At 43.5% G+C, this 26,774-nt stretch overlaps 1 protein-coding gene across 1 annotated transcript in view; it reads right to left on the bottom strand.

The window, feature by feature from the left end:
• Positions 1-26,774, bottom strand: part of LOC137592789 (uncharacterized) — a 268,825-nt gene that overhangs the window by 176,087 nt on the left and 65,964 nt on the right. The window contains exon 5 of the mRNA XM_068311193.1: positions 23,466-23,578. Within this exon, the coding sequence (XP_068167294.1) occupies positions 23,466-23,578 (113 nt within the window). The remainder of the gene's footprint in view (positions 1-23,465; positions 23,579-26,774) is intronic.

The following is a 26,774-nucleotide window of genomic DNA, read 5'->3' as shown; positions in this document are numbered from 1 at the left end:
ATAATATGGCTTCTCAAAGACAAGGTTGAAAGTGTAATCTCACAACAACAGGATATAAGTGCACGTCGACACATTGAGCACACAAACGGGCATCCTGGATGTAGAATATATCTCTGCCCTACACCACTGTCTATTAGAAGTCAGTCATCTCCACCCGTCCCCTCTCTTAAAGTCACGGCCTCTCTGTCCCCTCTAAGTACCCCAATAAATTCAAATGTAATGCTCCTAAATGAGATCACTTACATGTGCCGTTTCTCTTCAACCATATTTATCATCTAACACTTTGGCCTTCATTAACAAATGGCACTCACGGGGTGGTGGTGGTGTCATAGATGGTGGTGGTGGTGGTGGGTGATTCCTCATCCCTGCCACAGCAGAGAAAAGAAGAAGATGATAAGGGAGAGACAGAGAGCTGTCACTGAATTTTAATGGCGGGGGGCCAAAGCCACTAAGTGTTTCATTAGGCTAACTAAACGATTGACCGAGAGATCGGAACGGATGACGGAAGAAACGAGACGCAACGTGCGTTTCAACCCAACAGCACCGCTTCCACCCGTCAGCATCATAGCAACACAATCACAAACACATGCACACTCTCTCACCTTCACAACACAAGGGATGTTGTTGGGGTTTTTTTTGTTTTTTTAAATCAGAGAAACCTGGTGGCCACCCACTGTCCAATGAGAATCAACCAACCAGTTTTGATATTTACATTGGTGATTTTGATTGGCTGCCATCTTTGGGTGCATTTGCATGTACCACTCATGTATTATTACATAATATCCATCACTCCAGGTTAAGTCTGCCCATTATTAAATTTACAGTCCAGCTATTTTTCTTCCTCTGGCTCCTCATCTGCATTGGCAAAGGAAACGCTCACTTTAGCTATTAATTATCGCAACAATGGAAAGATGCACAAAACAAGGGTAACTCTCTCTCTTTTTTTTACTTCCTTTAATAAACATTTTAAAACAGCTTCATTATAATAATGTATTTTGATTAACGATGTTTACCCCAGTGCTGGTAGTGAAAATTGCTTTCCCATATATTAAACCAATAAATGTTAGGTGATGAATTATTGCCTAAATGTAAAATGTTACACTCTAATTCATTCACACCGGCTCCACTATTTACTGTAACAACAAAATCTACATATTCATATGATAATAAAAAATGAATTAATTTGATTTAACAACAACCGTGCAATTTTTTATGGATATTTACTTTCAAAAAAAAAAAAAAAAAAGTCATTGTTTCATCATGAATAAATACAAATGCGTGTTTGGTGTTCCTGTAACTTTTTGACATCACATTTTTGCCACGATTGCTTTTAAAAAACACTAAAGTTTTAAAGACATATTTCACGTTTGGCTACACCATGCTTCTACAAGAGCAATTAAATACAACATATTGAAATATTACTGTATAATAAGTCCACCTTGAGTTAATTTACAGTATTTATATGTTTAACCAACTTGTGGTATACAAAAATACAGATACAGATGCACAGACACACACACACACACACACACACACACACACACACACACACACACACACACACACACACACACACACACACATATTTCACTTACTGTATACGTAGTTTCAGCTTTAATAAGCATTTCATTTAAATGTATTTAAACCGGAATCGAATTGATTAGTTTAGAACTGCAATAAATACTAATCAAATCCAAATTACGTAGTAGTGTTATATTTTCATTGATATCAATGTAAACGAAACAACACCAGTGCAAAACTTTGGCAAAATGACACAACTGCACACTCAGGGATTCTAGAAGTAGATTTTGGTTAATTATAAGACACATTTCAAGCTGGTGGCATTTTAAAAAAAAGACATACTTAAACATCTTATGTCTGAATGTTACTGCTCGTGCTAATATGCTAAACTGAGAATGCAATTTAATATGAAATTCGTGACTGCCAGTTGAGCCTTTTTATAAAATCTGAAAAGAACACAAAAACACTTTTATCGCAGCATCTTACAGCTATTCTCCGATAACTGCTTCTTCATGCCGATTTCGAGTAATGTTTTGAGTGTGTCTTGTATTTAACAGAGCAAAGGGCTGCATACCCTCAAGGTAAATTTACCATCTCTCTCTCAAAAAAAAAAAATTATTAAAAAAAAAGAAAGGGAAAAAAACTGGGGAAGCTTTGTAGGGCGAGTGTAACATTTTAACATCTACGTGTTTCATCTAAATCACTGACAACAAAATAGCCTCTAGCGTGATTCACTCTCTCTCTCTCCCTCAAAGTAAAGTATGACATCTGGCATGGGCTCTGAACACCATGACAACAGGCACCACGATTACAGACGCCACGGCGGCGTGCAACTGTAGTGCAAGAAAGAAGGTACTGAGGAAGATGGGGGGGGGGGCATACAGCTTGTTAATGGGTGAGAATGTAATGTAAAGAGATCAGTAATTACCACTATTTAAACAATTTGCGATAACAAGTGGATTATAGAGTCGGGCTATTGTGAAGGCAACCACCGCTGTAATGCAAATCCTTTTCTCATAGTGTCAATACGCAGCATTGACTTGACAAGGAACATATGCTGGTAATGTTAAATGTACAGTTAAATACATACTTTGTGCTAAGCTAATAACAGAAGACATGCAATTGTTTCCACTTCATATTTGTATTCATTATTCATTTAAGCATAAAAGATCCAAAGGAGATTGTACATGAGCCCCCTCTATATGCCCTGGGGCTATTGTCATGGTGGGCATAATGGGAGGGGATTGTAGCCCCAAATGTTGTCATCTGTATATCCTAATGCTGCAAGATAGGATGGAGCTGGAGGAGAGGTCTGAAACGATGTGCAGATGAAGACAGGAGGAGAGGGATGGCAGACTGACAGAAAAAGAGAGCGAGTGAGACTTGTTTTTGGTGAAGTGAGGAACGCTGTGGCAGGTAATACTCTGGACACTGCCACTCACTTTCCCAATCAGGCGGAAATTATAATTTTAATAGACATTCAATTAGATTCGTTATTCCATATTTCTTCCTTGTGTCGGTCAAGACCCCTTCTCCATTCAGATTTATCTCTGAAACACATTTCTGCTCAGGCAAAACCGCGGATTGACAATGCAAGGGAAGAGTGAAGTCAATTTTGCTTCATGTCACTAACAGCTTAGCATGTAATTGCTGTCACACGTGCATAATAGCAGTACTTAGAGAACAGCAGGGACAATCAATTTAGTTTTTTTGTGACTGCAACTTAAGTACATAACTTTGCTTGAAAGACTGAAGGATGTTTAAATGAGAACATATATAAGTTGGTGTTTTGGAAGTTTTGTCTCTCTTCCCTTTCTTGAGTCTGGAATGGATTGTCCAGCAGCACCCTCTTGTGGAGGTCAAATAAAATGCAGCCTGTGTTCAGCAGTGCAGTCTCCCTGTTCCCTGCCGCTCCATCAGCATCCTTCCTCTCCCGAGATTGGCCGGCCACTTCCCCTTTCTGTCACGTTTCCTGTCTGCCTGTATGTCTCGCACGGTCTTGGAGCGATCTCTGTGACCTCTTAGTCAAATATTTAGATGGTCGATTTCAACCCCTTTAAAGAACTGCCTCGCCACCTCCCGCCATAAAGAAATCGATGGGATGAGTTCAAATGCCAGTGCAAATGTTCAAACATAAACAGGTTCATTGGAAGCCTATAAGGAAGAGTGTTGGCAGAGGTAAAAGTGTTGGTAGAAGAAAGTGTATGTGTGTGTGTCTGTGTGTGTGTGTGTGTGGAAAGGGGGGGGGGGGGGTTCTGCAAATGCATGCACAATGTAGAACAGCTATGCATATGCATATGGGGAGAAAGGGACTGTGCAGGGGGGGGGGGTGAGTGTAGGTACTGTAGAAGGTTTAAAAAGAGGGTGGGGACTGAGGACAAAATGAAACAAGGAGGGATGTTTATGGAGAGGAGAGGGTAGGAATGGGTTTTGCTTCTTGTGCTAAACAGAGTGACCTCTAGTCGAGGCCTTGGGGGGAGGGAGGGGGTTTGGAGAGGGTAAAGTAGTTAGAGCAGCCCACTCTGACTGTTCCCTTCAGGGAGCAACACTGCACCAAATAGCATGGGCAAACCGCAGCATTAATATCCCCCACTAACCCCCTGACAATACCCCATTATGTATGTACGCCTCTGTGCATTACACACCTTGAACTAGAAACAATAGCGCCCTTTTTCTTTTTTCCCCCTCAGCGCTTGAACCACAGCCAAGAAATGCAGCGAGCACATTTTATTATATATCTTTTATTTCGTGGGCAAACAAGGGGTAGTGCAGAAGCTCAAACACACACACACACACACACACACACACGTACGCACACACACACACACACCACTGAACACCTTCACTGTGTTCTTTACATAATCAGTTACCTTGTGACACCTACCTTTGCTGCAAATGACTGTTTGCCTTTTATTCTGCTCTGTGTTTTCTCTCTATCTCTCCCTCCCAGCCACGTGTATCATCTATAATTACAATTCACACTGATTCCAGCCCGCCATGCTAAAAACCCAGCCTACAGTACTGAATAAGAAAGCAGCTTGTAAGGTGCAAAAGGGGAAACATGACAACCTAGATACAAGGAAGTGGTGGTGGTGGTGGTGGTGGTGGGGGAGCAAAGGGAGAAAAAAAAAATCATGAACACAAGCTCTGGCTGTGGGCTAACAGCATCCACGGCATTATGATGTTTCTAAATGGGGAGCGTGTTTCACGACACGGGTCCCTGTCTAGATATTGATTGCTCCTGTGGCTGCAACACTAACAGCAGCGGAGAGCCATTGAACTTTAAAGCAAATAGTCCTTCTCCCCCGCTCAATGTCCTCTCACAGGCGATCAATACAGGTCGGCCCAACTCTGCTAACACCTCTATCTGGAATAATGGTGTTCCTCCTGTGGTTCCTGACTGGGAAGATACATGGATGGAACAAGTTGGTAAAGGGAGAGGAAGAAATGGAGAAAAGCATGCATGAAGGACGGGAATCAAATACTGTCATTCATGTAAAACAATTTAAATACAGACGTGCCCTCCGCATCCCTTTAACCGTCTCCCATTTGCTTACACGCCTAATAAGAAGAGGTTGGGCGGCCCGGCCGATCTGCATTAGCCCTGTGCTAGCCACCGTGACCTTAACGTTCCACAGCCCATTACCCAGCAGCACGGAAAGAAGTGGAGATGATGGGCTCTGAGAAGAGAGGAAGGCCCAGGGGTTCAGCATGGTTGGGCAGAGATCAAGTGTGAACAAGGAGAAACGCCCATCGCCCATTCTGGATCACCCTTGAACCCCCTCAATTGGACACACCCTGTATTCAACATAGCCCTGTTGTACACAAGAACACAATGTGATATGAACTACCCTCAGTACGTTGTCATAATAGAGCTATCGTTGGCACGCATGTCAAAATCACACTTTTGCTGTTGCACGAAGAAACGTTGTGAAATCTAATCTGTCAGCAAGTGAGAGTCTTTCATGTAAGAGAAGACATTGTTTGGTTTTTGGTCACGACATTACCAAATATTTCTTTTTGAATTGCTTTTTTCTGGATATCAACCAGTTTCTGTTTGATTGCTGTTGGACCAGACACAAAGTGTGCAAAGGTTTGTACATCCTTGTCTTTCTGTTTAAGGGTATTACTGTAAAACAGGCAACTGGATAATAGAAGGGTTCAAAGCAATCTGCAAAAAGAATGCAGTTTTTCCAGCTGAAATCATCTGATCCCTTCCATGCCTGAATCAGCTTCAGCTGTAAGCCTGATCGCTGAGGAGGAACACAAAAGGGGGAATGTAAATGAAAGGGAGAGACAGAAAAAAAACAAAACAGGGAATGTAAGAGCGAAAGAATCAGAAAAAAAGAGGAATTTGGAAGACGACAGAAGTGTTTAAAGATGGCCTGTGTCAGAAGAGGACGTCGGTTCTTGGCATCGGGAGTTAGGAGAGTGGCAAATCATGTGGCCGAGGCAGAGGCCAGTCTGAACATGGAATGTGACAGAAGCCTCAAATATGGCGTCACTGGAGCTCAAAAATCTCTTGGCTCGTGGATTTGTGCGGCAGAAAGCTACTGTTGGGAAGTGCTGACTGCTGACGGCAGGAATTCACTTCTCACCGAGGATCAGAAGGAGATCCATTGTGACAAAAAAAAAAAAAAAGTCCTCATTACAGTCTCAGACAGTCTGTGACCATGAGTACACCAGACTTGTTTGTTAGCAAGTTTTTGCATTCATTCAGGAGAACAAAATTATTTCTGAACTTTGCAAAGTTTCCATACCATTGCACTGCAGCACTGCACAAAGACCCCCCCCCCCCCGACTAGAAATGTATATGTGATGTGTCATCCGCAAGAATATAAGATATTTAGTTCCAAAGGTTCAGCCTTCCCCATTCTTAATTGTCTCTTAACTACTTTAGCCTTTTTTAATGAGTATAGGTGGGCCGGTACTACCTGAACTCCATTAGTCTAATATCACCATAGTGACCATAATGATCCCTACTTCATCACTCTGATGCAGGGAGAGAGGAGACGATGGTCTGGGGAGGAGATGAAGGCCCGAGGGGTTCAGCATGGCTGGGCAGAGCTCAAGTGTGAACGGACGAAACGCCCCTTTGCTCATTCTCTGTTCTAGATTCCGTCCGAGACCCTGGACCTCGGGTACCAGCCCGTGTGGAACGCTCCCTTTTCCCAATGCAGATCCCCTCGGACAATGGGATCTGCAGTTATGAATAACTCTTTTGCTGCAGGCCACGCCCTTCTCATGCATCAGAGAGAAGTTAAAGAGCGAATTAATCGCTCGCATCAACAGATAGCATGACGGGGGGGGGGGGTGTCGCCCTGCTAAACTTTTGTTTTTCAAAGGGTACGATACGCGATGCGTACGCTCCTTTCTTCTGCTATTCTGGGTTTAATTCTGGAAAGTTTTTGGATGAAAATAAAAATGAGCTTAGCTTTAACGTTTCCACTCAAGGTGCACCAGTCACAGTATTTATTATATTTCATTGCACTACACGGTTAAGGTGTCCACACAAGCCGGGCCTTAACCTACAATAGATAGTGAACCCCATGTGATGTTCATATATCATCCATTCTTAGAGAAAGTATTCAAAGGATGCCTACCTAAACACTCCAACATGTGCTCGGTACCTTAAAGGTTTTCCCCGCTGACCTCTCCCGTCGTGTTTTTCTAGCGATTCCCAAAGTTATTAGGTCCAATTGCATTAATTGCTGCAAGGAGTGGCCATAGGGCATCTGCAACAGGTCGCCTTTGACAACAGCGAACCGTAACTGCGTTGAGGTCAGAAGCAAGTGGCACTGTCCTGCAGCTGAACCCAGAAACTTCTCACATGTCTCACCTTTCATCCTGTGACCCCATTATTTCTCCCTCCATAAAAACATGACCAAACAGTACATGTTTGATTGCCCCGGCCCTCCGATCTTTCCCCTTCTCATAATGTTATCTTAAGAAATGTGGAAACCATTGAACACCCATTTGATTCTGGTGACCGAAATGACTACCACATTGGCGTCCTCCCTGAGTGTGTGTGAATATATGTGTATTTGTGTATGTGTGTGTGTGTAGGTTTCCTCCAGAGATTCCACTGAAAGATTCCAGGGGTTGTGCGATCCACTTCCTCTCATCACGGCAAATTGACCATGTGCACTTGACAGCTGGCTGAGTAATCTCCTGACACGTCGGATTTAACACACCACTCTGCAATCACAGAAAGAAAAATAACTTTGGGGAAGAAAAGTCATAAATAACCTGGCAGGGAGAGAGAGCTTCACTCTCTACTTACCCTCTGAACCCGGTTGAGAAAACAGTCAATAAGTGAGGAGCTGTATGATTTTCACTGGAGCTACGTGGACGCAATCATTAGGAGAGTCATTATATACCCCAGAGTGTAATCCTAACCTCGAACGCTGGAAATACTCAATAGTTATTTTTAGTAATAAGGGCAATAGGGAACATTTCAGGTCTGAGGAGGGGGTAGCAATTGATAAGGAATCTAAGAAAAGAATAAATCCAGTACATTATATTTAGAGAAAATGCAGAACAATTGAAAGATCACCATTGCTGTGCTATAGAAAGGCTCAGCTAGGGAATTCATTTCATTCTAGCAACATGCAAGCTTCCTCTAAATGGGGAAAAAAAACATGTGTAACTCCTGGTTATATTAGCAAATAAAATGCATGTGGCATTAGCTGATGCTTCATGCCCTAACAGAAGCTAAAAAAGACAGAGCAAGTGAGACAGGATGGAGACATGGAAAAGACAGGAATGAGAGATGGACATTGCCAAAGATTGTCATTCCTTATTGCCTGTGTGAACAGGAAGTGGTTTGAAACCAGGAGGATGTAGGCCGTGCTCTTTAGAAGAGAAGATTACACTTGGCTCTTGTGTGACAGCAGACTTTTCATCACGCAGCCACACTGAGCCACCGCTGGCTTCTCAAATCTGTCACCAGACTCCATCGGAAGCGGCCCTTCAAATTGAAAAGTCTGCTGCCATCAGGGGAGGACAGTGATCGGTATGAGCGAGAGCGGGATAGAGGTTAAAAATGTGCGCACATTTACGTAGCCACGGACCTGTCTGGAGTGCATTGGTCTGTGTGTACTCAGAGGAGAGGTTGGGAGGAACGGAGAGGAGGGGAGGGAAAGACTGAGCGAGGGAGGGAAAGAGGAAGGGAGGGCAGTTGAAGGGTTTAAGGGGAAAAAAATGTGGTCATCAATCGCTGGCAGCAGATCCAGGGAGAAGATTATTGGACTGTAACCCAGCAGCAGATGTCTGATGAGTGTCTATTAACCTGCTTCCTACATCTCGTAGGCCGTGTCGCTGATGAATTCAGACCAGGAGGCCTTGTCCCGCCCAATAGGAGGGGTCGGTAATCCCTCTCCAGGAAATAGCTGCCAGAAACCTCAGGACCTGATTGGCTGTATCCATGCTGCTCTGGCACAGCTAACAGGAGAGGGATTCGATTTAAGAGAGTCAAACCCGGCTGCTTCCTCTGCTCTTTTTCCCCTTTCTCCTTATATATGTTTACATCCATCTACTCACACCCATGGATCCCTTCATTTTTTATTTCTTCACCTCTCTCAGTTTAGTCTCTGTGTTAATGCTTCCCAGATAAGAAGGAAGCCTAAAATAAGGTGATACACCAATGATAGGCTTCAGCACACTGACGTAGCAGCTGGAGGAGCAGCATCACCGGACCATTGGCTCATCTGAATGCAAAATGAGGTCTGGATATGGGGGTTGCTTGACTCTCCCTAGTGCCTAGTGTTTCAGGTCCAAAAAATTACCACATGGACACGGCAGAGTCTCATACAGCTGATATCCAATACAACTCCTACATGGAGGTTCCTGCAGTTTAGGTACGAGGATCATTAATCTGTCACTCTTGTTCAACACACAGTGAAATAGGAAGCATCCTTTAGGACAGTGAGGTTTATTTGAACTCTAGTTATCATCTACCAAAAACAGCTGAGAAGTGATGAGATAGCAGCTGACACATTTCTATAAACCAGTTTTGGTCTATTTGGTATATCTGTAAAGGAAACCGAATCCCAAAAAGACTGGATGATGTATAGGGTCAGTATCACTTGCCAATATTAGTTTTCTCCCTTTTGCCTGGACTTCTGATTCCCTCTCTTTTTCTCACTGCAGAACAAAACAGACGGTTTTGGAGGGAGGCCATCTGAAAGAAAAATCATCTCCACCCCACCATGTAGGCATGCCAGTTAGTTTCCATTAAACCTGTTTAACTAGCAGCCCACTAAGCATAGCCAAGGACGACATGGCTGGCTTGAGACAGTGTGCAGGCCAGTGGGAGGGAAGGAGGAGAGAGAGAGCGCTCAAGGTCTGTGCCTCACATCTGTTCTTGTATTAAAGGCATATGGGCCGGGCCAAGGCATCCGCACATGAGCATGCATGGACCACCGTCCTGAGTCCAATCAGTGTTGATGGGGGTGATGTAATGGACCTGTGTTGGCCTCCCTTGTCCTCTCAAGTGCAATGCAACTGTGCAATCCTGCATAGTAAGCCTGACAATATGCCAGCTAGCTGTCAACACCTGCACCTCAGATACTGGTGGGATAAAGGGATGCAAGCAGGAGTGAAGGGATGGAGAGGGGGATAGACTGAGGGAAAAATTGGAGCAATGGAGACAGGAAGGATAAATAGGGAGAAGACTGAGTAAAAATATCAACGCTTGGTTTAGGAAGTCTTGAACATCTTAATTAATATTTTACAATAACATATACCAGTTTATTACCCTTAAGGTAAATCTGACAATCATAACTTTTGTTTAGTTGTGTTTTAAATGAATTTTATATATTGGAGGGGACCCAAATGGGGGTACAAGGGCCAAACCTGCCCCACCATGATTAGTTTTCCCTCATCAGAAAATGTTTCAAGTATTTCATGGGGAAAAAAAACTCTCTAGAAAGCATCTAGAAATTAGAGTTTGTAGAGTCTCTTCTACAGGTGGCACTGCTAAGCCTGAAATCAGAGAATTGTGCTTTATCTTCCCCAACAAACGTCCATTCATCCTGCCGGTTTAATGGAGAAGGTGGTAAGGGAAGGGAACAGGATCAAGGGATCCTACGCTTTGATAGACAGATATAGCAGCGAGGGGTGACCTGGATGCCTGGTTTGGTTGACTGAGTGTCATCCCGAGGTGGGGGCTTGTGTGCAGCTTGGCTTCTCAGAAGGATAAGGTGTAGACTCTCCATGGTGACCCAGGAGCATGTCACAGGAGATGTAATGAGGTCAGATTACAGGCTAGCCCGCAAACTGGCTGCAAAAGGTTGGCCCATAATCCCACAGTCATTAAAGGAATGCTTTGTTAAAAGTGGATGGAAGAGAGGGGGGGGGGGGATGGAAAGAACGAAGAAGAGGATAGAATATAAGAGGTGTGTGGGGGAACTCAATAACACTTGATTCGATATGAAAAGCCTCTTGTTGCCACCCAGGAGGAGCCCGGCTAGGAAGGATGTGAGGGAAGCCAGCCGAGAGACTCCTACAAACCAAGAAACAAGACATGCCTTGTTCCGGGTTTAGAAAGCAAACAGATTAAGATGAATTGATGCAAGGCTAGTGACTTTGGAGAATGGGCAGAGAGAAAAAAAAAAAAAAAACGCCCACCGATCAATAAGGCTTAGGAAGCAAGCAACCAAAGACGAAATCTCCACTCACATTCTGGGGCGATAACACCCAGTGAAGGTAGGGTCTCACATCTTATATATCCCTTCTTTCTGTGCTTTTAAAGACGAGCTCCTGTGGAATATAAAGTTTTACCTCGCAAAACATTCCCCCGATCAGAAAATATTCCAGGCATGACAAAATCTAAAACAGAGACAGAGGTTTCAGAATTCATAAAATCCTTTCATGAGACCATTTGCATGTTTTTATTCTTCTTTTTTCTTTTAGAATTCACATTTCTAACTTCAGCTAACTGCCTGCACTAAAACACACAAGGGTTTTAAAATAAAGCACATGCAGATCATTCTAAATGTCCTATTAGCAGCAGGCTAACATACACCCAGAGCCCCACTGAGCGCTGTGACAGATCTGTGCCTAAGCCGGCCTGGTGGGGCCTGCGCCCTCGTGTTTGCAGAGATCAGAGAGAATCATCTGGGTTAACATGGTAATTATACGGTAAAGCCCTGCTATCTCAGGCTGGATCTGATACTGTTTTTCTCCTCTCTGCTCAAAGATCGCAGGTATCCAGTCAGAAGGAGCGACCGCTATCTACCAGAGCTAATCCCATAAGAAGTGTTCCAACACTGTCAACTTAATGAAAATGAATCCGTTTTGAGTAAAGGCATTTGATTACATGACTAAAAAAAAAGGACATGGGCATCTGAGTTTGATCTTAGCCTCTGTATGGCCCCATCAACTGTGTCAATATTGACAGGCCTGAATGAATGTCGGTCTTCTATCCGATGTCTGGAATTCCAGGGAAGGAAATCAGCATTATCCCTCCAAGATTTTTAAGCAAAGCACTTCAGGTTAGACGGAAGTACTCACTGACTCACATTTCTGCAGTCTTAATAACATTTTATTTCTATTTAACCTTTATTTAATCAGGAAAGGTCACATCGTGAGTAAAAAAATCTGATTTTCTCAGAGCTAGACAGGCAGCAACATGAATAAAAAACAAAAACTGAAAAACACGATACAAATATGAATTTAATGCCAGATCAAATTTAATTCAAAGGTCAAATTGTTTTCTGTAATCCTAATGTTATTTCATGTTATGTTTAAATTTTTTATTATTTTTTTTGGTTTTATTTCTCAGAGGTGAAACATGAGCAACTGCGATGCAAGAAAAAAAAAGAATTCTGATTTGATTTTGATAATCAAGCATCATTCTCATCACCATCATCAAATTAAGACTAAATGAGTCAACAGTGAAGCAAACTGCTGATAATCAATAGAATGAATAAGGTGCACACATGAAGAGTAGATTTAAATCAGCCGGGTGTGTACGAAGCATTCATTTCTTTCATCCACTGTAAAGATAAGCGAGCTCCTTCTCTTCCTCTTGACCTGTTCGCTGTGCGCTTACGAGAATATCTGAATGCACGCACTTAGAAAACCACAACGCTCGGCGACCTCCAGCATCTGTTGAATCCGACCCGATGGGCGTTCTCCGCCCCTGGGTCAGGTGATACGGGGCCCGACCAAGTATGCTGATTGATTTACGATTAGAGGTGAGCTGACCTCCGCCTGATGAGATCATTGTCTGAAGCAATTACGCAAAGGGCAGCGGGAGCTCCTTTACATAACAAGGAGGACTGTAAACATGGCGTTGTGTAGTTTTGTAGAAGCGAAGCATTTAAATAATATATAGGTGACCTTTGACAGCATTAGAATCAGTATTTTCTTTCCCTCTCATGTGGTGTTAAAAAACCTAAAGCTGACTGCTGACCTTCAATAAGGCTGGGGGTGGTGGTGGTAGGGGGGGACATTATACGGCTATGACTGTTATTTCTTGACACGTTTTGTTTATATTTTTTGTATATAGTGTATACTGTATCGTTTCTGTGACCGCAGGTGTGCCCTTTAACCCCAGAGTCATTAGCCTCGGCTGTCTGGGTCTCTAAACTGCACCACGCTTGTGCAAAACACGTGCAGAGAAGGAGATAAACCGAGAGAGAGAGAGAGAGAGAGAGAGAGAGAGAGAGAGAGAGAGAGAGAGAGAGAGAGAGGCAAGGTGGAAAGGGGAGGACGGCTCTAGGGCCAATTACGGCCCAGAGAAAACAAAGGGCTATATTTCAATGATTCCTCCAGCTGTGCTGTTTATGAGCTGTGTGCTTAGTCTCTCTGTGACCTTCACCTCCACACTTGCCCTCTCGGAGGAAAAACAAGCTAAAATGCCCCGATGCTCAATCTTTCATTTCCCCTTGTTTTTCCCTGTATTTCCACTTTTTTTCTTATTCTCCTTCGGTAGCTTGTTGAAAAACATATCGTTCATTTGATTCAGACTTTTGTAAATGTTTGTTATTTTCCAGTTTTTTATGCTGTCGCATTATTTTTTGTGTGTGTGCAGTCTCTACGTGAGTGTATGAAAAAGATAAGAAAACAAATGGACTAATCTGTGGTTTAATGACAAGGTGTGTATGTGTCAACCTCTATAACTTTGCTTGTCAGTCAGCTTTTCTCTCTCTCTCTCACACACACATACACACACACCCACACACACCCATTACAGAGCTCATAAGTAGGGTCTGAGTATCAGTCACTGCAGCCCTTTGACAGGTCTAACCTTCCCAAGCGGCAGGATACACCATCTTCACCGCAGTCCTATTGACCAAAGCAATAAGCCATTCTATATGGTGTATTAAAGTCATTTTCCACATGCTACCTCAGCACGATGCATTGTTCATGCAAGTTCCTGCTGACCATGAAAAGAAGTGGAAAAGGAAAAAAAAATAAAAAAAATTCCCTTCCTCTCAGATAAATTGCAATACTTTGCAATTTTTATTTTATTTTCCATCCTCATTTACAAGCTGTAGTTATAATTAGATCAATTTTCTCGGCAATATTTGTACCCCACATGTGGAGATTAAAAAAAAAAAAAAAAAAGTCGGGGAACCAGCTACGAGGCATATGTCCCGACAACCTAGAGGACATGTTCTATTTATGTTCTCAATCTAATCTCCCGTTTCATTCCCTTTAAATTTGCAAGCAAATAAAGAGGGAAAGGAGGGGGGCTCTTTTGTTGGCAAGCAGTGGCTGTGTAATATGTTCAGGCCATCTGCGTAGTCCTGTGGCTGCTCTCCTCTGCTCCCCATGTCGGAGGTGGTGTTGGAACCGCCGTGTACCTCACCCTGGCCTCTGCTGAAATCAGCTCCAGTCCGGGACCATGTGACAAATGATTCCAATCTAGGCTGAGTGCCCTTGACTTGACCCTGACCGCTGTAGACAATAAGGGCAAGCTCAGTCACTGGAAAAGATGTTCTGCGCTAATAAACCCGAGAGCGGACCACGGGTAGCGGCGAGCACAGGCTCGGCTGAGGGTGGCGACGAGGGGAGTAGAGGGGGGGGGGTGCGGACAGGAGAAAGGAAGGAGGGGGGGAGAGTTCAGGTTCTGACCTCTCAGGTGCAGGTTGATAATGAGTCTCCCTGTTTGCTCTGTGAAAATGACCTCAGAGAGATGAAAGGATCCAGAGCTAAACAAAGAGCCCCATTCTCCCCTCCTCTGAAATGGGATCATTCTTGAGGATTGGCTTATGAATGTACTTTCTATTCCGTAGCTTTTAAAGGGCACTTAAGCCAAAATACAAACATGTAAAAGTAGCCGGACACTGAAACCAAAGCAGACCCCACACGCGCAAACAGTCGAACACACACACACACACACACACACGAAAAGCATGCAAACACCAAAACATACAACGTCAATATCCCCGATCCTGCTTGTGTCTCCCCTTGTCTCCTTAATAAACCCTATAAAATGTGTGTGCTCTTGCCAAAGCTTGGTGCCGTAAACATGCCACTCCAGAAAGGTTCTGGGCATCCCGCTAGTTATGCTAATGAACCCCCCCCCCCCCACACACACACACACACACACACACCCTCTGTTTTGTTTTTTGTTTTTTTCACTCTCTTATCCTGCTGGCACAGCTTTCAGTCTTCTGCAATACACCACTCTATCGTCATCCCCTGCCCCTGTTCTGCTGGCATCAGACTAGAAAATACACAACAAAACGAAGATCCAAGAACCCATGTAAAAAAACATGGCAAGAGAATAATATGGTTATTATTTCTTTGAACTCAAAACCAGGGCATTGTTCTTCATTTTTGTGCCCCAATTTGTTGCAAAATATAGTACAAAATATGATTATCTCGACAATGTGCATGCATGGATGGGTAATTATAATAATATAAGCGATGTCTCCGAGGTATATGATGGAAAACACGCAACAGTAGGTCAAAACATATCCAGAAAAATACCCCTCTCTCCTGAGCTTTGAGAAGTCGAAGTTGTTCGGAGACAGGAAGCAGAGGCAGGACTTCTTGTGTTGCCGTTTCTGGCGCCGACGAGGGTATCAGTAGGTTCTTTTTGTCACGGGGACTTTGAGCAACTTAGTATTGAGAGGGGAAAGTGCTGGGAATGACAAGAACCACCAAAGTCTGCTGAAATCTCCTGCGTGTCAATGTGGCAGCCAAGACTATACCATTGGCTAGGAAATACAAAAACCCCCATGACACGGCTGGCCAAAGTTTTGTTTGTGTAAATCTAATTGTGAGAATACACATCGGTGTGTGTGTTTAGGTGCGCTAGCTTCGAAGCCCTGTCTCCACAGGCAGCTTTCTCAGAGCCGCCCTGTAAGCCAGTGCACCGATGTGGATTTGCGGCTTGACTGCAGAGGAGTTTATCACAGATCATTACATAAGAATGCGCTGGAAAGGGAACAAACTGTGGACAGGCTGGCCTGGCAGATGCCGAGCCTCGGCCTACACAGCGCCCCCTGTTCCCCTGCGCTCCAGCCCCCACCGGGGCCTCCCTGAACTCCAAAGGGCAGCAGAGAAACCAGTGAAATACTCCAGAACTCAAATCAGCCTCTCATTTACAGATCGCCCTTAAGGAAAAGGAAAAGTACAGCTTTGTATTTACAGATAACTGACCACTAACTTACCACATCGCCATATTGGACATTTCAGTGCTGTTGTGTTGATGCTGACATACACACTGAAGAATATCAACGGGCCTCTAAAAGGAACAAACTGCCTACCTGGAGTGGAAAATTTGAAGCGGATGCATGGATACCTGCAGGGAATCATGGGTAGAGGTGGACATGTCCGATCAGCTGCTAAAATAATAAAACGGTTTCAGGAAGCAGAAATGGTTTCAGACAATACAATAAGAGAGGAGATTGGTGGGGGTGGTGGTTGCTGGTTGTGGGGGGGGGAGGCTACCATGAACACATAACGATCTGTCACCAAGATAAAAAGCAAAAGATGAGCTCAGTGTTCTTACAGGGACATTTACTCGTACGTAAAGACAACCGATCGCGTTAAATTCACCCTCACAGATTTGTGCGCAGCAGCAGCTACAGAAAGCGCTTCTGGCTTTAATGGCTTGTTCTGTATTATGAAGGAAACCAAGAGCCGAGGGACCATTGAGTTGCTTTTTGCCCAGTCCCTTCTCTTCTACTCCACCATTAGATGGAAATTTTTTCTGATCACTGCTGAGCAACCCCTGAATCAAATGAGTGACCCCAAGGTGAACGCGGTACTATATAGCCTCTATCGCAGGCTCATTTAGCCATTCATCCACTGTAGACATCATTACTTCCATATTTTACAGGTGTCAGAGTGATATGGCAATATAGTGTGCGTGTGCGTGCGTGCGTGCGTGTGTGTGTGTGTGTGTGTGTGTGTGTGTGTGAGAAAGTGAGCCAAGAACACAAGATGAGCTGGAAAATGAGCCATATCTCATCTGAAAAGCGAACTAAGATGTATTTTTACTTCATATATTGCTCTTGCATTTATCTGGATGACGGAGCGTTATATAAAAAAACCCCACATACTCATAGTTGTAGATGTTTAACATATCCTGATGTAACAGAGTAACTTTAACACAAGATTTGTTTTTCTTGTGAGTTGGTAGAATAAATTGATAATAAATTGTTTATGTCGCCTTTCTGGTGAAAAACTCTCCTTTAATTGTCCTCCGAAGCCCAGAATAGTCACATTCAGCACATATAGTGGAGATTGTGCTCAGTCAAAGTGCGTCTGCATGCGATGGGAGGGGGGTGGGGGGGTGGGGGGGTGTGAGCCGCATCTAGATCTATGTGCTGCTGTACCGAATTGGAAAAGGTAGTTTGTAAGGTCGCTTACAAAAAGCTCTCCTCTGCCCTCTTAAGATAATGAAAACAGCAAAGCAGGAACTAAAATCTGACCACTGCAAAAAAGTGAAACCGCACAGAGGTAGGAAGATGGATAACCTCGTGCACCGGCCACTTGAATTCCGGGCATCAATGCCTTTTCAATTCGCTTCAGTTTTTGTGATCATCTAGGTCAAAAGGCGATTTCTGCAACCGCAGGAACAAATAAAACAGGTTGGCAACAAATTAAATAGAAAAGAGAACAAAGCCCTGCCTCCAGCGAGGAACAGGAAAAAAAAAATAATAAGGGGTAGAAAATCTCACATGAAAGCTGATTTCAGATAACATCAAATTTCTTATTTGACTAATTGGAAGACACTTTTCATACAGAAGTGCCACCAGCGCTTAAAAACAGTTTCCATGAAAGATTTTTTTGGTGTGCAAAGGATTATTCTTCATTTTATGAAATTACCCTAAATCTGGTGATGGTTTAAAAGGTAAATCCAATTATTTATGTTAAACGATTGATTTAATTGTAGAACTTTGTTCTGCCATTCCACTTTGTCTGTTAAAAGTCCATCCTCATCCATCACATGCTTCCGATCTCCTGTCGCGGTTCCATCTTTACTTCCTGAGCAGAGCGGAAGTTAGTTTATGAAACTTCATGTTAACTTAATCTTACTCATTGATACCTTTTTACTTCATTAATGTGTGAAAATGTTCTCGCTTTCATTCCAGAAGTCCTTCCTTGCAGGTCTGTGAGCTTCGGGGTCAGACGAATTGTGTAAACGCTGAGGAGCTCAAGGTTACTTTGCCGTTGCTTTAGCTCTTCTTAGCATGAGAGAGGTTTTAAGGTTCTGTTCTGACAAACCATACGGTATGTGAATTTCTTTTGTGTGTGCGTTGAAGGACCCGGTACATTTTCTTGAGAAATAATAGAAGGGTGAGAGCAGTTTATTACCGTTTAGAAGCCTCTTCCTTTGAGAAAAAGCGAGTGCATACCAGAAAGTGAGTAATGATATGCTTTAGGTCAATATTTTACACAATGATGCATTTTTGGAGACACACCTCTGCAGGGCATTTGTGAAACAATGGGTGTCATAACTGCCCTGTGCAGCTTATTATTCTCCCCTCACCCTCTCATCAATCTGTTTCTCCCCTTGCAAACACCGGTTACACTCCTGCATAAAACGAGAGACCATCTTTCACGGTGGCAGAAAAGGGTGGCTCCAGGATGGTGATGTCTCTCTTATACGAGACGACTTCCTCAGGATGTTTTTTAAATCAGCCACAGCAACAAAAAAAAGTGTAAAAAAAATAAAATAAAAAATCAGGGAACGTGCTACCAGGAGTCGATGGCTAATTCATCTGCGTATGAATCAAGCAGGATATGAGGAGTGATCTGTTTTGAGGAGTGATCTGTTTCTAAGCGTCTGGCTTTCATTTTTCTATCTCAGAGCCAAAAGAGAAATGAAGTGATTACATAATAACCATCCAAATGATGGTTCTTAATAATAAAACAAAGGCGTACAGACAAAGCTGTGACATCATGGCGTGTTATCATTATCAAACCTATGGGCTGGATTTTATTAGGCATGCCCCGGTGAAAAAAACGGTGTCACGACTTCAACTGGAAACCATTTGGGAGGTATTTTGTGAAGTCATACCGTGGTGCTCAGCTAAAATTATTCTGTAGATGACAGCAAGGGGAAGTAACCACTGTTCTTGTTATTCCCCAATGTATAGTCATCCTGCAGCAATTATAAAAAAAAAAAAAATCTTTGATTACCCTCAGAGAGGAGATGCAATCATGGCTGAAAATCAATTTCAGGGACATCAGGAAAAATAAGAAAAAGCTCACACGGTGCCAACAGGGCCAAGGGTTTATGCGAGAGAAGGGTTTGTGTTTTTTTTGTTGTTTTTTTTCTTCCTCATCATCGTTTCGGTTTTCCCTTTGCTAAGGGTAATCAGCCAGCAGCACCAGAGAGCTCGCTGTTAAGTCGGAGCCAGATCCTGATCCTGTTCAGAGCTGCTAGTGATGCTGAGCCAGGTAGCATCCAATTAGCGCTTAGTGCAACTTAATGCAAAGTGCTGGCACTCGCCTCACTGAATCCAAGTAGTTGTCATAGAATTTTCCACGCTTCTGCCGTCAAATTCACGAACATTTGCTGATTGGTTTTGCCTTCTTCAAGGCACCATGAAGTTGAAATGAGACATTTCCATCAATGCCGCTCCATGTATGGCCTTTTTCTGCTAAAACAGATTGGCCTGATTACTGATGAGACAGCAGGCGCATCAGTGGCAGCTGCTTGATGCTTATTGACAACTGTGTTGCTTCAGAACCGCATTTCCTCCTTTTACATATAGAGCAATTTGTAATGGCACAGGTTCCAACGCTCTGTAATGGATGTAAATCCCGCGTAAAAACTAATTACTCGTGATAAAACAATAGCATGTATCTTTTTTTTCTTTTTTTTTAACAAACGGAGTTGGATGTTAGATTTCACACTTTCTTTTTTTTTTTTTTTTTTGTTGGTTTCGATCGAGGCGCGCCTCTTTTGAATTCAATCGTTCTGGAATCGTGCAGATGCTGATCTGATAGTGACGCATGAAGAGGCGACGTCCACCCCGCGCCGGGTCATTCACGGCGAATTGATCCGATGGATGAGACGCTGGATGATGGGACAGACATATCCTTTTTTTTTTTATATCAACCCCATCAGACTTCTTTTCAATCCCTTTTTGTCCTTTCCTGTGATGTCCGATGCAGTTTGAGGAGCAGCACGGGACCAGCAAAAGGAGCGTGGGACGGTTTCCTTCCCTCCCACCCCCCACCCCAACCCGAATCGAGGCTCCACGGACGCGCCGTCCTCCCTCTCTCCCTTATAACAGCATTAGCAGAGATTACGCAGCAAAACGGCGGAAAATCCACTCCACCATGTTTCCTCATCAGCTCTGGCTTCTCTCTGACCTCCACCTTTGTTTCAGGGACTTGAATGAATATGGAAGATAAATACGGGCCAACTTCTGAGGTTAAGCCAAATGCAACAGGGACGAGCTTGTGAACCATGAAATGGTCTTTACAGAGGGAGTGAGGACAAATTTGGATTGGTGAGAGGCACTTTCATCCCCACCCCCCTGGAAATTTCCTGACCTTTATTTTATGTTCTACGCCATAAAGATCAGGTAAAACGCTATCATAACAACTGGTATAAAGGAAGAAGGCGGTCTATTATCCCCTGTAATTTCTCTCTGGACATCTATCATCATTCACACTGGTGATACTCCAGCAGTCGTCACAGGACACAGCCATAGCGGTCCAGGTTGTGGCTTTCCTCTTTGCCCTTTCTTGGTAATACCTCCTGTGACACACTCGGCTCGGCACTTTTATACAAACACAAACTGTAACACAAACACACAGGCGTGCACAAGGAGAGCTGTTTGACCTCTGAGGTTTAGTGAGAGCATTAAAAACCAATTAGGGTTGGGACGGGCTGAGGTTGTAGCAGGGCCTTGAGGAGGCCTGTGGGAAGTAACTTATTGGTGTGTGTCTTTGTGTGTGTGTGTGTGTGTGTGTGTGGGAGAGAGAGAGGGAAGGGAAGAGAGATAGACTACATTTGCGCAGCATAAGAGCGTCAATAGCACAAGAACATTCACCAGAGACATAATTCTGTTTTATACACACATGGAGAAAATTGCTAAATCAACTTCCCTCCTTATATAGTCATCTATGACGGCTGGATATTGGCTCTTGTCTCATTTCCTATTACCTCACTGAGTAGCCTTGTTCTCCTTGTAATTATCTGAGAAAGGATGTTTTTAAATAGGCTAAAGTATTCTTTTCTTACTCCAGTCCTCATTTAATGACAAGATTAATCATCAAATTAATGGAAGATTAATTTGCAACAGCCAAACAAACCGCTCAGGTAAGAAAATAAATAAATAAAATGGACATTCCATTTATAGTTTCTGGAATGCCCATCTATCAAAATGGGTTTCTTTTCTTTCCTTCTCCATGATGACTTTCATTTAGGTCACATGGGTGCCCGCAGTAATAACTCGCTTTTATGTTCAAAATAAAACAGCAATACAGGAGAAAGAATATTAGCAAATGCTCTGAAGGCGACCCTCTGAGAAATATCCATTTTCGGCAGTGAATCCTGAGACCGTGTGTGATGATCTGCTGTGGTTATCTGGTGGTTTCAGAGTCGTGCCCTTTACTGTCCCTCTGCTATTTACACACCAGACACACACAGCTTGATAAATGCTTTGTCTGACCTTCTAAATTTGTTTTCCTTCCTCTTAACTGTGATTTTATTTCCCTTGGACAGACCAGACTGTGTGTGTGTGTGTGTGTGTGTGTGTGTGTGTGTGTGTGTGTGTGTGTGTGTGTGTGTGTGTGTGTGTGTGTGTGTGTGTGTGTGTGTGTGTGTGTGTGTGTGTGTGTTTTGTGAACAAGTTTTTTCTTTGCTTGTTGTTTGGTTGCTAAAGAAAAAAAAACAGTGCAAAAGATAAAATCTACCCTCTATTAATTGCAAATGACTTCCATAAATTCCTAATTTCAATATGAGAGCCACTGAAAAAGCAAAGGAATGATAGCGCTAGCTAATAGCTGCGCTTTGACAGCCACCGGCCATCTATCTGGTATGTGTGTCTGCTTTCAGCCTGGAAAGGGTTAAAGTCGCCACAGGCCAGAGTAGAGTCAACATCGGCCACGGCTTGGCTGGCCTACACTGCCAGATCAATATCTGCAAATAATAAATTAGCTCCCCAGAGGGGTCGCACTAAACCTTCAGCAACACTGCCCTGGAAAAGTCCACAATTGGTGTGTGCGAGACTCAATAAGCCAGGTGAATGACTGTGCAGGGGCACATCTTTAGCACTCCATAATAGAAAATTAATGGTGCTCAAATCAGTGCTGAGGGCACCCTGAGGATTACCTAATAGGCCTAGTTAGAACTGTCATCCCTCCCAGAGTCGCCTAAAATATCACATGCAAACACAGTGAAGCCGCAAAGAAAGGAAAGCATGGTGTGTGTGTGTGTGTGTGTGTGTGTGTGTGTGTGTGTGTGTGTGTGTGTGTGTGTGTGTGTGTGTGTGTGTGTGTGTGTGTGTGTGTGTGTGTGTGTGTGTGTGTGTGTGTGTGTGTGTGTGTGTGTGTGTGTGTGTGTCTCTGTGTGAAGGTGGATGTGTCGGTCAGATAGGGGTGTGGGTTTGTTCGGGGATGTAGGGGGTCACAAATAAGGAAAGATAACAGGAATCTTAAATATCAAATGAAGACATCCTGGAGCCTGGAGGAACACTACTCATGTCAAGGTTTCATGATAGAGATTATCCTTCTGTATGAATTATTAAATGTTAATAGTGGTTTATTACATATGATGATATGGCTTGATATGGTAATAAAGTGCCGCCACTGTTTGAGTTAAATTTAAATGCTATTTCCCAGCTTGAAGAAGAAGAACAACAACAACAAAAAAGAGAAAATCCTGGAATCTAAATACTTGATCAAAAGCAGAAAATATAAAGAACTCATGTTGACTTGCTCAGGCATAAACTTGTCCAATTCAGAGGGCTGTTTAAAAGCAGATCTATACCGCCAACGAGTTGGTAATGAGCCTTAAAAGCACATCTGATCACTTATTCCAGCTGGTTTATTCCCTTCTGTACAAACCCAACTATTGGATTCAATAAACATAGTTCATATTGATCCGGAGCCACCCGGCAGCACATGAAGCTCTCTACCCGCCCTCAACAAGATTTATTACGACTTTGCATGCCAAGCATAAATGAAGAGACACGCTTGAACAAACTTATGCACACAGCAAACAAATGTGCACACACACACATATACACACATACACACACGCACACACATATACCGAGAAGGCAAAGTTTAAACACCCAAATGATTTCTTGTCAATGTGCCTCACACACATGCAAACAACCTTTCGATCTTTTCTCCCTGACCCTAATTTGCTTATGCATTAATATCAAGAGAGGGGGGTGGGTGGGTGGGTGAGAGACATGTAGGGAGGGGGTTTGCCTCCCCAGCTCTCCTCCTATTCCCCTCAGGTCTGCACTTCGGCAAACTGTCTGCCGCGATGACACTGAACTTACCCACACGCCGCCAAGCCGCCGTCCTCCAGCGCAAACAGAGTGTGTCGCTCTCCACAGGTCACTTGAGATATTTTCAGGGATGATGGAAGACCCAGGAACAACCGTGGTGCCAGCTGGAAAAAGAAATAAAGTTCCGGTTGAGGTGAAGAAACACTCTTTCCCTGAGTTAGTCTGTAATTAAGATAGTATACTCCATCAAGGCTGGCAAATATCCCAAAGACAGGCACATCCTTTCGGGGTAGAAGAACAGAGGGAACAAGAAAGAAACGGCATATTCCTTTATGGCGCAAAGCTGTGTAGATCTGGTGTTTTTAAGTCCCTGTGTGTATGTCTGTCTATCTTGTGTGTTCATGCCAGTGCCACAGAGAAAAAAATGAAACAGCCTACGAGACGAAAAGAAAGCCTGGTTCCTCATCATGCGCTTGTTAGCTTGTCCAATCTATGGCAATCAGTGCAGTCCCAGGGGTTGAAAGACACAAGATGCCGGGGAAAGGGAAGCAGAGGCTGAGGAAAAGATCAATACTGCACCGTGGAACAAGAAGTGTGGGCTATTTACTCTCCATTGATCTGATGATGCTGGAGAAACACCTCACTCGGCTATTAAATTGAGGGTATAAGTCTACCGTGGAGGGTGTTTTTCTTCACCCCTGGGTCAAAAGAAAGCTAAAAACATCCACAAACAAACAAAAATGGATTGCCAGGGTGAGTAATTAATCTGCATTAAAATGTCAGGGGAGCACTAACTGTTTGTGAGTGAAGTTATGCTCAGAGCGACAAGAGAGACCCAGAATAGGATGGACTACTGAAGGACACAGTGATTAATAGATGCAGACAGTCGGTATCCAGCAGGGCTTCACTGGAAATAGAAATTCCACCTGCAAAATAGCGTATGCTAAGAAAATGATTTTAGTCAGCAACTGCAACTACCGCAAACTGAACGCATTTAAATGTCAGAGTTTGGATCCTCAAACCTGAACCGACAAGGCTCTGTTACAATATCCGGCATGTAACTGAAGACATTCTCCACATGTTAAATGTATAACGCCCCAAACGTATTTTTCAGTCTTTTCAGATGCGTTTGAGATGTTCAGATGTGTTTTTGGAATCAACTGCGAAAGAGAAAAACAGAACAATCGCATGAAGATACGGGTGTGAAAATCGCAGTCGTTTCGCACCCAGTTTGATCTAATGGCGCAGTTCATCACAGTCGGTGCAAACAGGAAGACACACTTCATGGTGTCACAACAAGAGCTGCACAGGAAAGGGAGAGGAAGAAACTAATGAGAAAAATGTCCAAGGACACTTGGAAAACTCCATTTGTTCCCTATCGTAGAGGGATATAAATGTACAATGCTAAAAAAGCAACAACAACAAAAAATAAAAATACACAAATTCAGAATCCAATTACGAGGCGCACATTTTTAGGAGACCTTACAAATCATGTGGGAAATGCTGTTTGAGTCTGTTGTTGAGGATGGATTTGAAGAGATATAGAACAGTGACCTCGTGGGCCTCCATTCTCTGGCGGGAGATATCCAATTTTATGTTTTACCAACTTTTAAAAAAGAACCTTTTGAGAGAAATCTGGGAGAGATTTGTTGAAAAAAAATAAAAAATCTAGTGTTGATGGTAGTATTCAAATTTATATTTTGAAAAACATAGCCATGCTGCAATGGCAACTATATATTTTTATTTATTTATTTATTTATACATAATAGGCGCTTCAAAAAAAAAAAAAACATAAAATAGAAAATGAAAATAAAGCCTTAGAATGCATCGCTAACACAGCCGCTGACATCCAGATGTCTTTCCTTCCCCTCCATGTCTACCTTTGCCTTTCTTCTGCTCCTCGGAGGAGTAGCCTTATTGACTGTGTGGCTGTATTACAACAAGCAGTCCCTAATGACTCCCTGAAGACCTCTCAATCCCTGCTGCCCGCCCTCCTCTCTCTCTCTCTCTCTCTCTCTCTCTCTCCCCCCCTTTTCTGCCTCCCTCTGAGTCTCTCCCCCCTCTCTCCCTTTGCCTGTTCTTTAGGCTCCAGTTCAGCAGCTAATTAACCCTCTCTAATAGCGTAGATTACATTAGCTTTGAGCGCCTCGCACCCTTCACTGGACTCGCACTGCCACACAATGAACCCAGCCTTGCTTTACAAATCTCTCCCTTCACAAGAGCACAATTATGAATTCAAACAACTTCTTATCCACACTCACTCATCCAGGGGAAAAACCGTCCCCTGGCCGCCACCTCCCACGCCTTCACGGAGGGAAGTAATGAGAGAACTGAAGAGAGGAGACCACACAACAAGATGGGGGGGGGGGGGGGACCCCCATTGGGTAAATCAGAGAGGTCACTAGGTGTTTTATTTGGGCGAGCCTGCAGAAGCCTAGCGATAACCCTCCATCTTAATATTCCCATTCAGAGGAGAATGGAATCTTAATTACTGTGGGTGGCTGGAGTGAGAATGGGGAACGCCGGGGACCAAATGGAGGTTTTTGCTTTAAGTGGTGGAAGAGAGGGAATTAGACACAAGAATGAATGACTTCAGCCTGTCGAAGCCGTTTTCCACACACTGAAAAAATGGCCAGGGGATTCACGGGCTTAATGAAGACTTATGAAGATTTGTTTTTTTTTCAAACATTGTGACGTTTCAGATCCCTCGTTCATTAAGTCCAATCAATCAGCCGATCGTGTATAAAGTGCAGTTTTCTTGCAGCGATCGCGGTACCAGGACGTCTATCAGCAGCCTGGTACCGCAGTCGCTTTTTACAATCTTTGATGCGGCGGATCTGAGCCGCATAACGCCGCCATTAAACTGCAGGAGTCCAACCACACCGAGGGTTTAACCAATGGAGCATTTTGTGAATTGGACATTTCTCTCTATCTCTGTTTCTCTCTCTCTCTCTCTCTCTCTCTCTCTCTCTCTCTCGCAGCACTTACAGCACTTAGCATTTTATGAATCATAATGAGATGAGCGATGGCTGTAGGGGAGGGGGAAAAATGGTAGTATAGAAGAAATGGATGTAATCTGCTCTGTCTGAATGTAAATTGGTACATTTGTAGTGAAAAGACATTCTCGTGTTTCTTTGTCCGAACAAGCAATATTCCCTCCGTCCCTCTTCTGTGAGGCTTGCCATAGCAGCATTTTCTGCAGCATGGAGCGTTTTCTTTTCTATTTCAATAGGACAGCTCATTTGCTAGACTACTAGCCCAAAATGCTGACTGTGTTTTTCAAGGCTGCGTACTTGTGTGCGTGCGTGGACAGGCATGTGTGCGCGTGAGCTAGTGGTAAAAGAGATAGAATGGAAGGGG

Source organism: Antennarius striatus, chromosome 3 (assembly GCF_040054535.1).
Source record: "Antennarius striatus isolate MH-2024 chromosome 3, ASM4005453v1, whole genome shotgun sequence".
Classification (NCBI taxonomy): Eukaryota; Metazoa; Chordata; class Actinopteri; order Lophiiformes; family Antennariidae; genus Antennarius; species Antennarius striatus.
The sequence above is the reverse complement of the archived record's forward strand: the minus strand, read 5'-3'. Positions and strand labels throughout refer to the sequence as shown.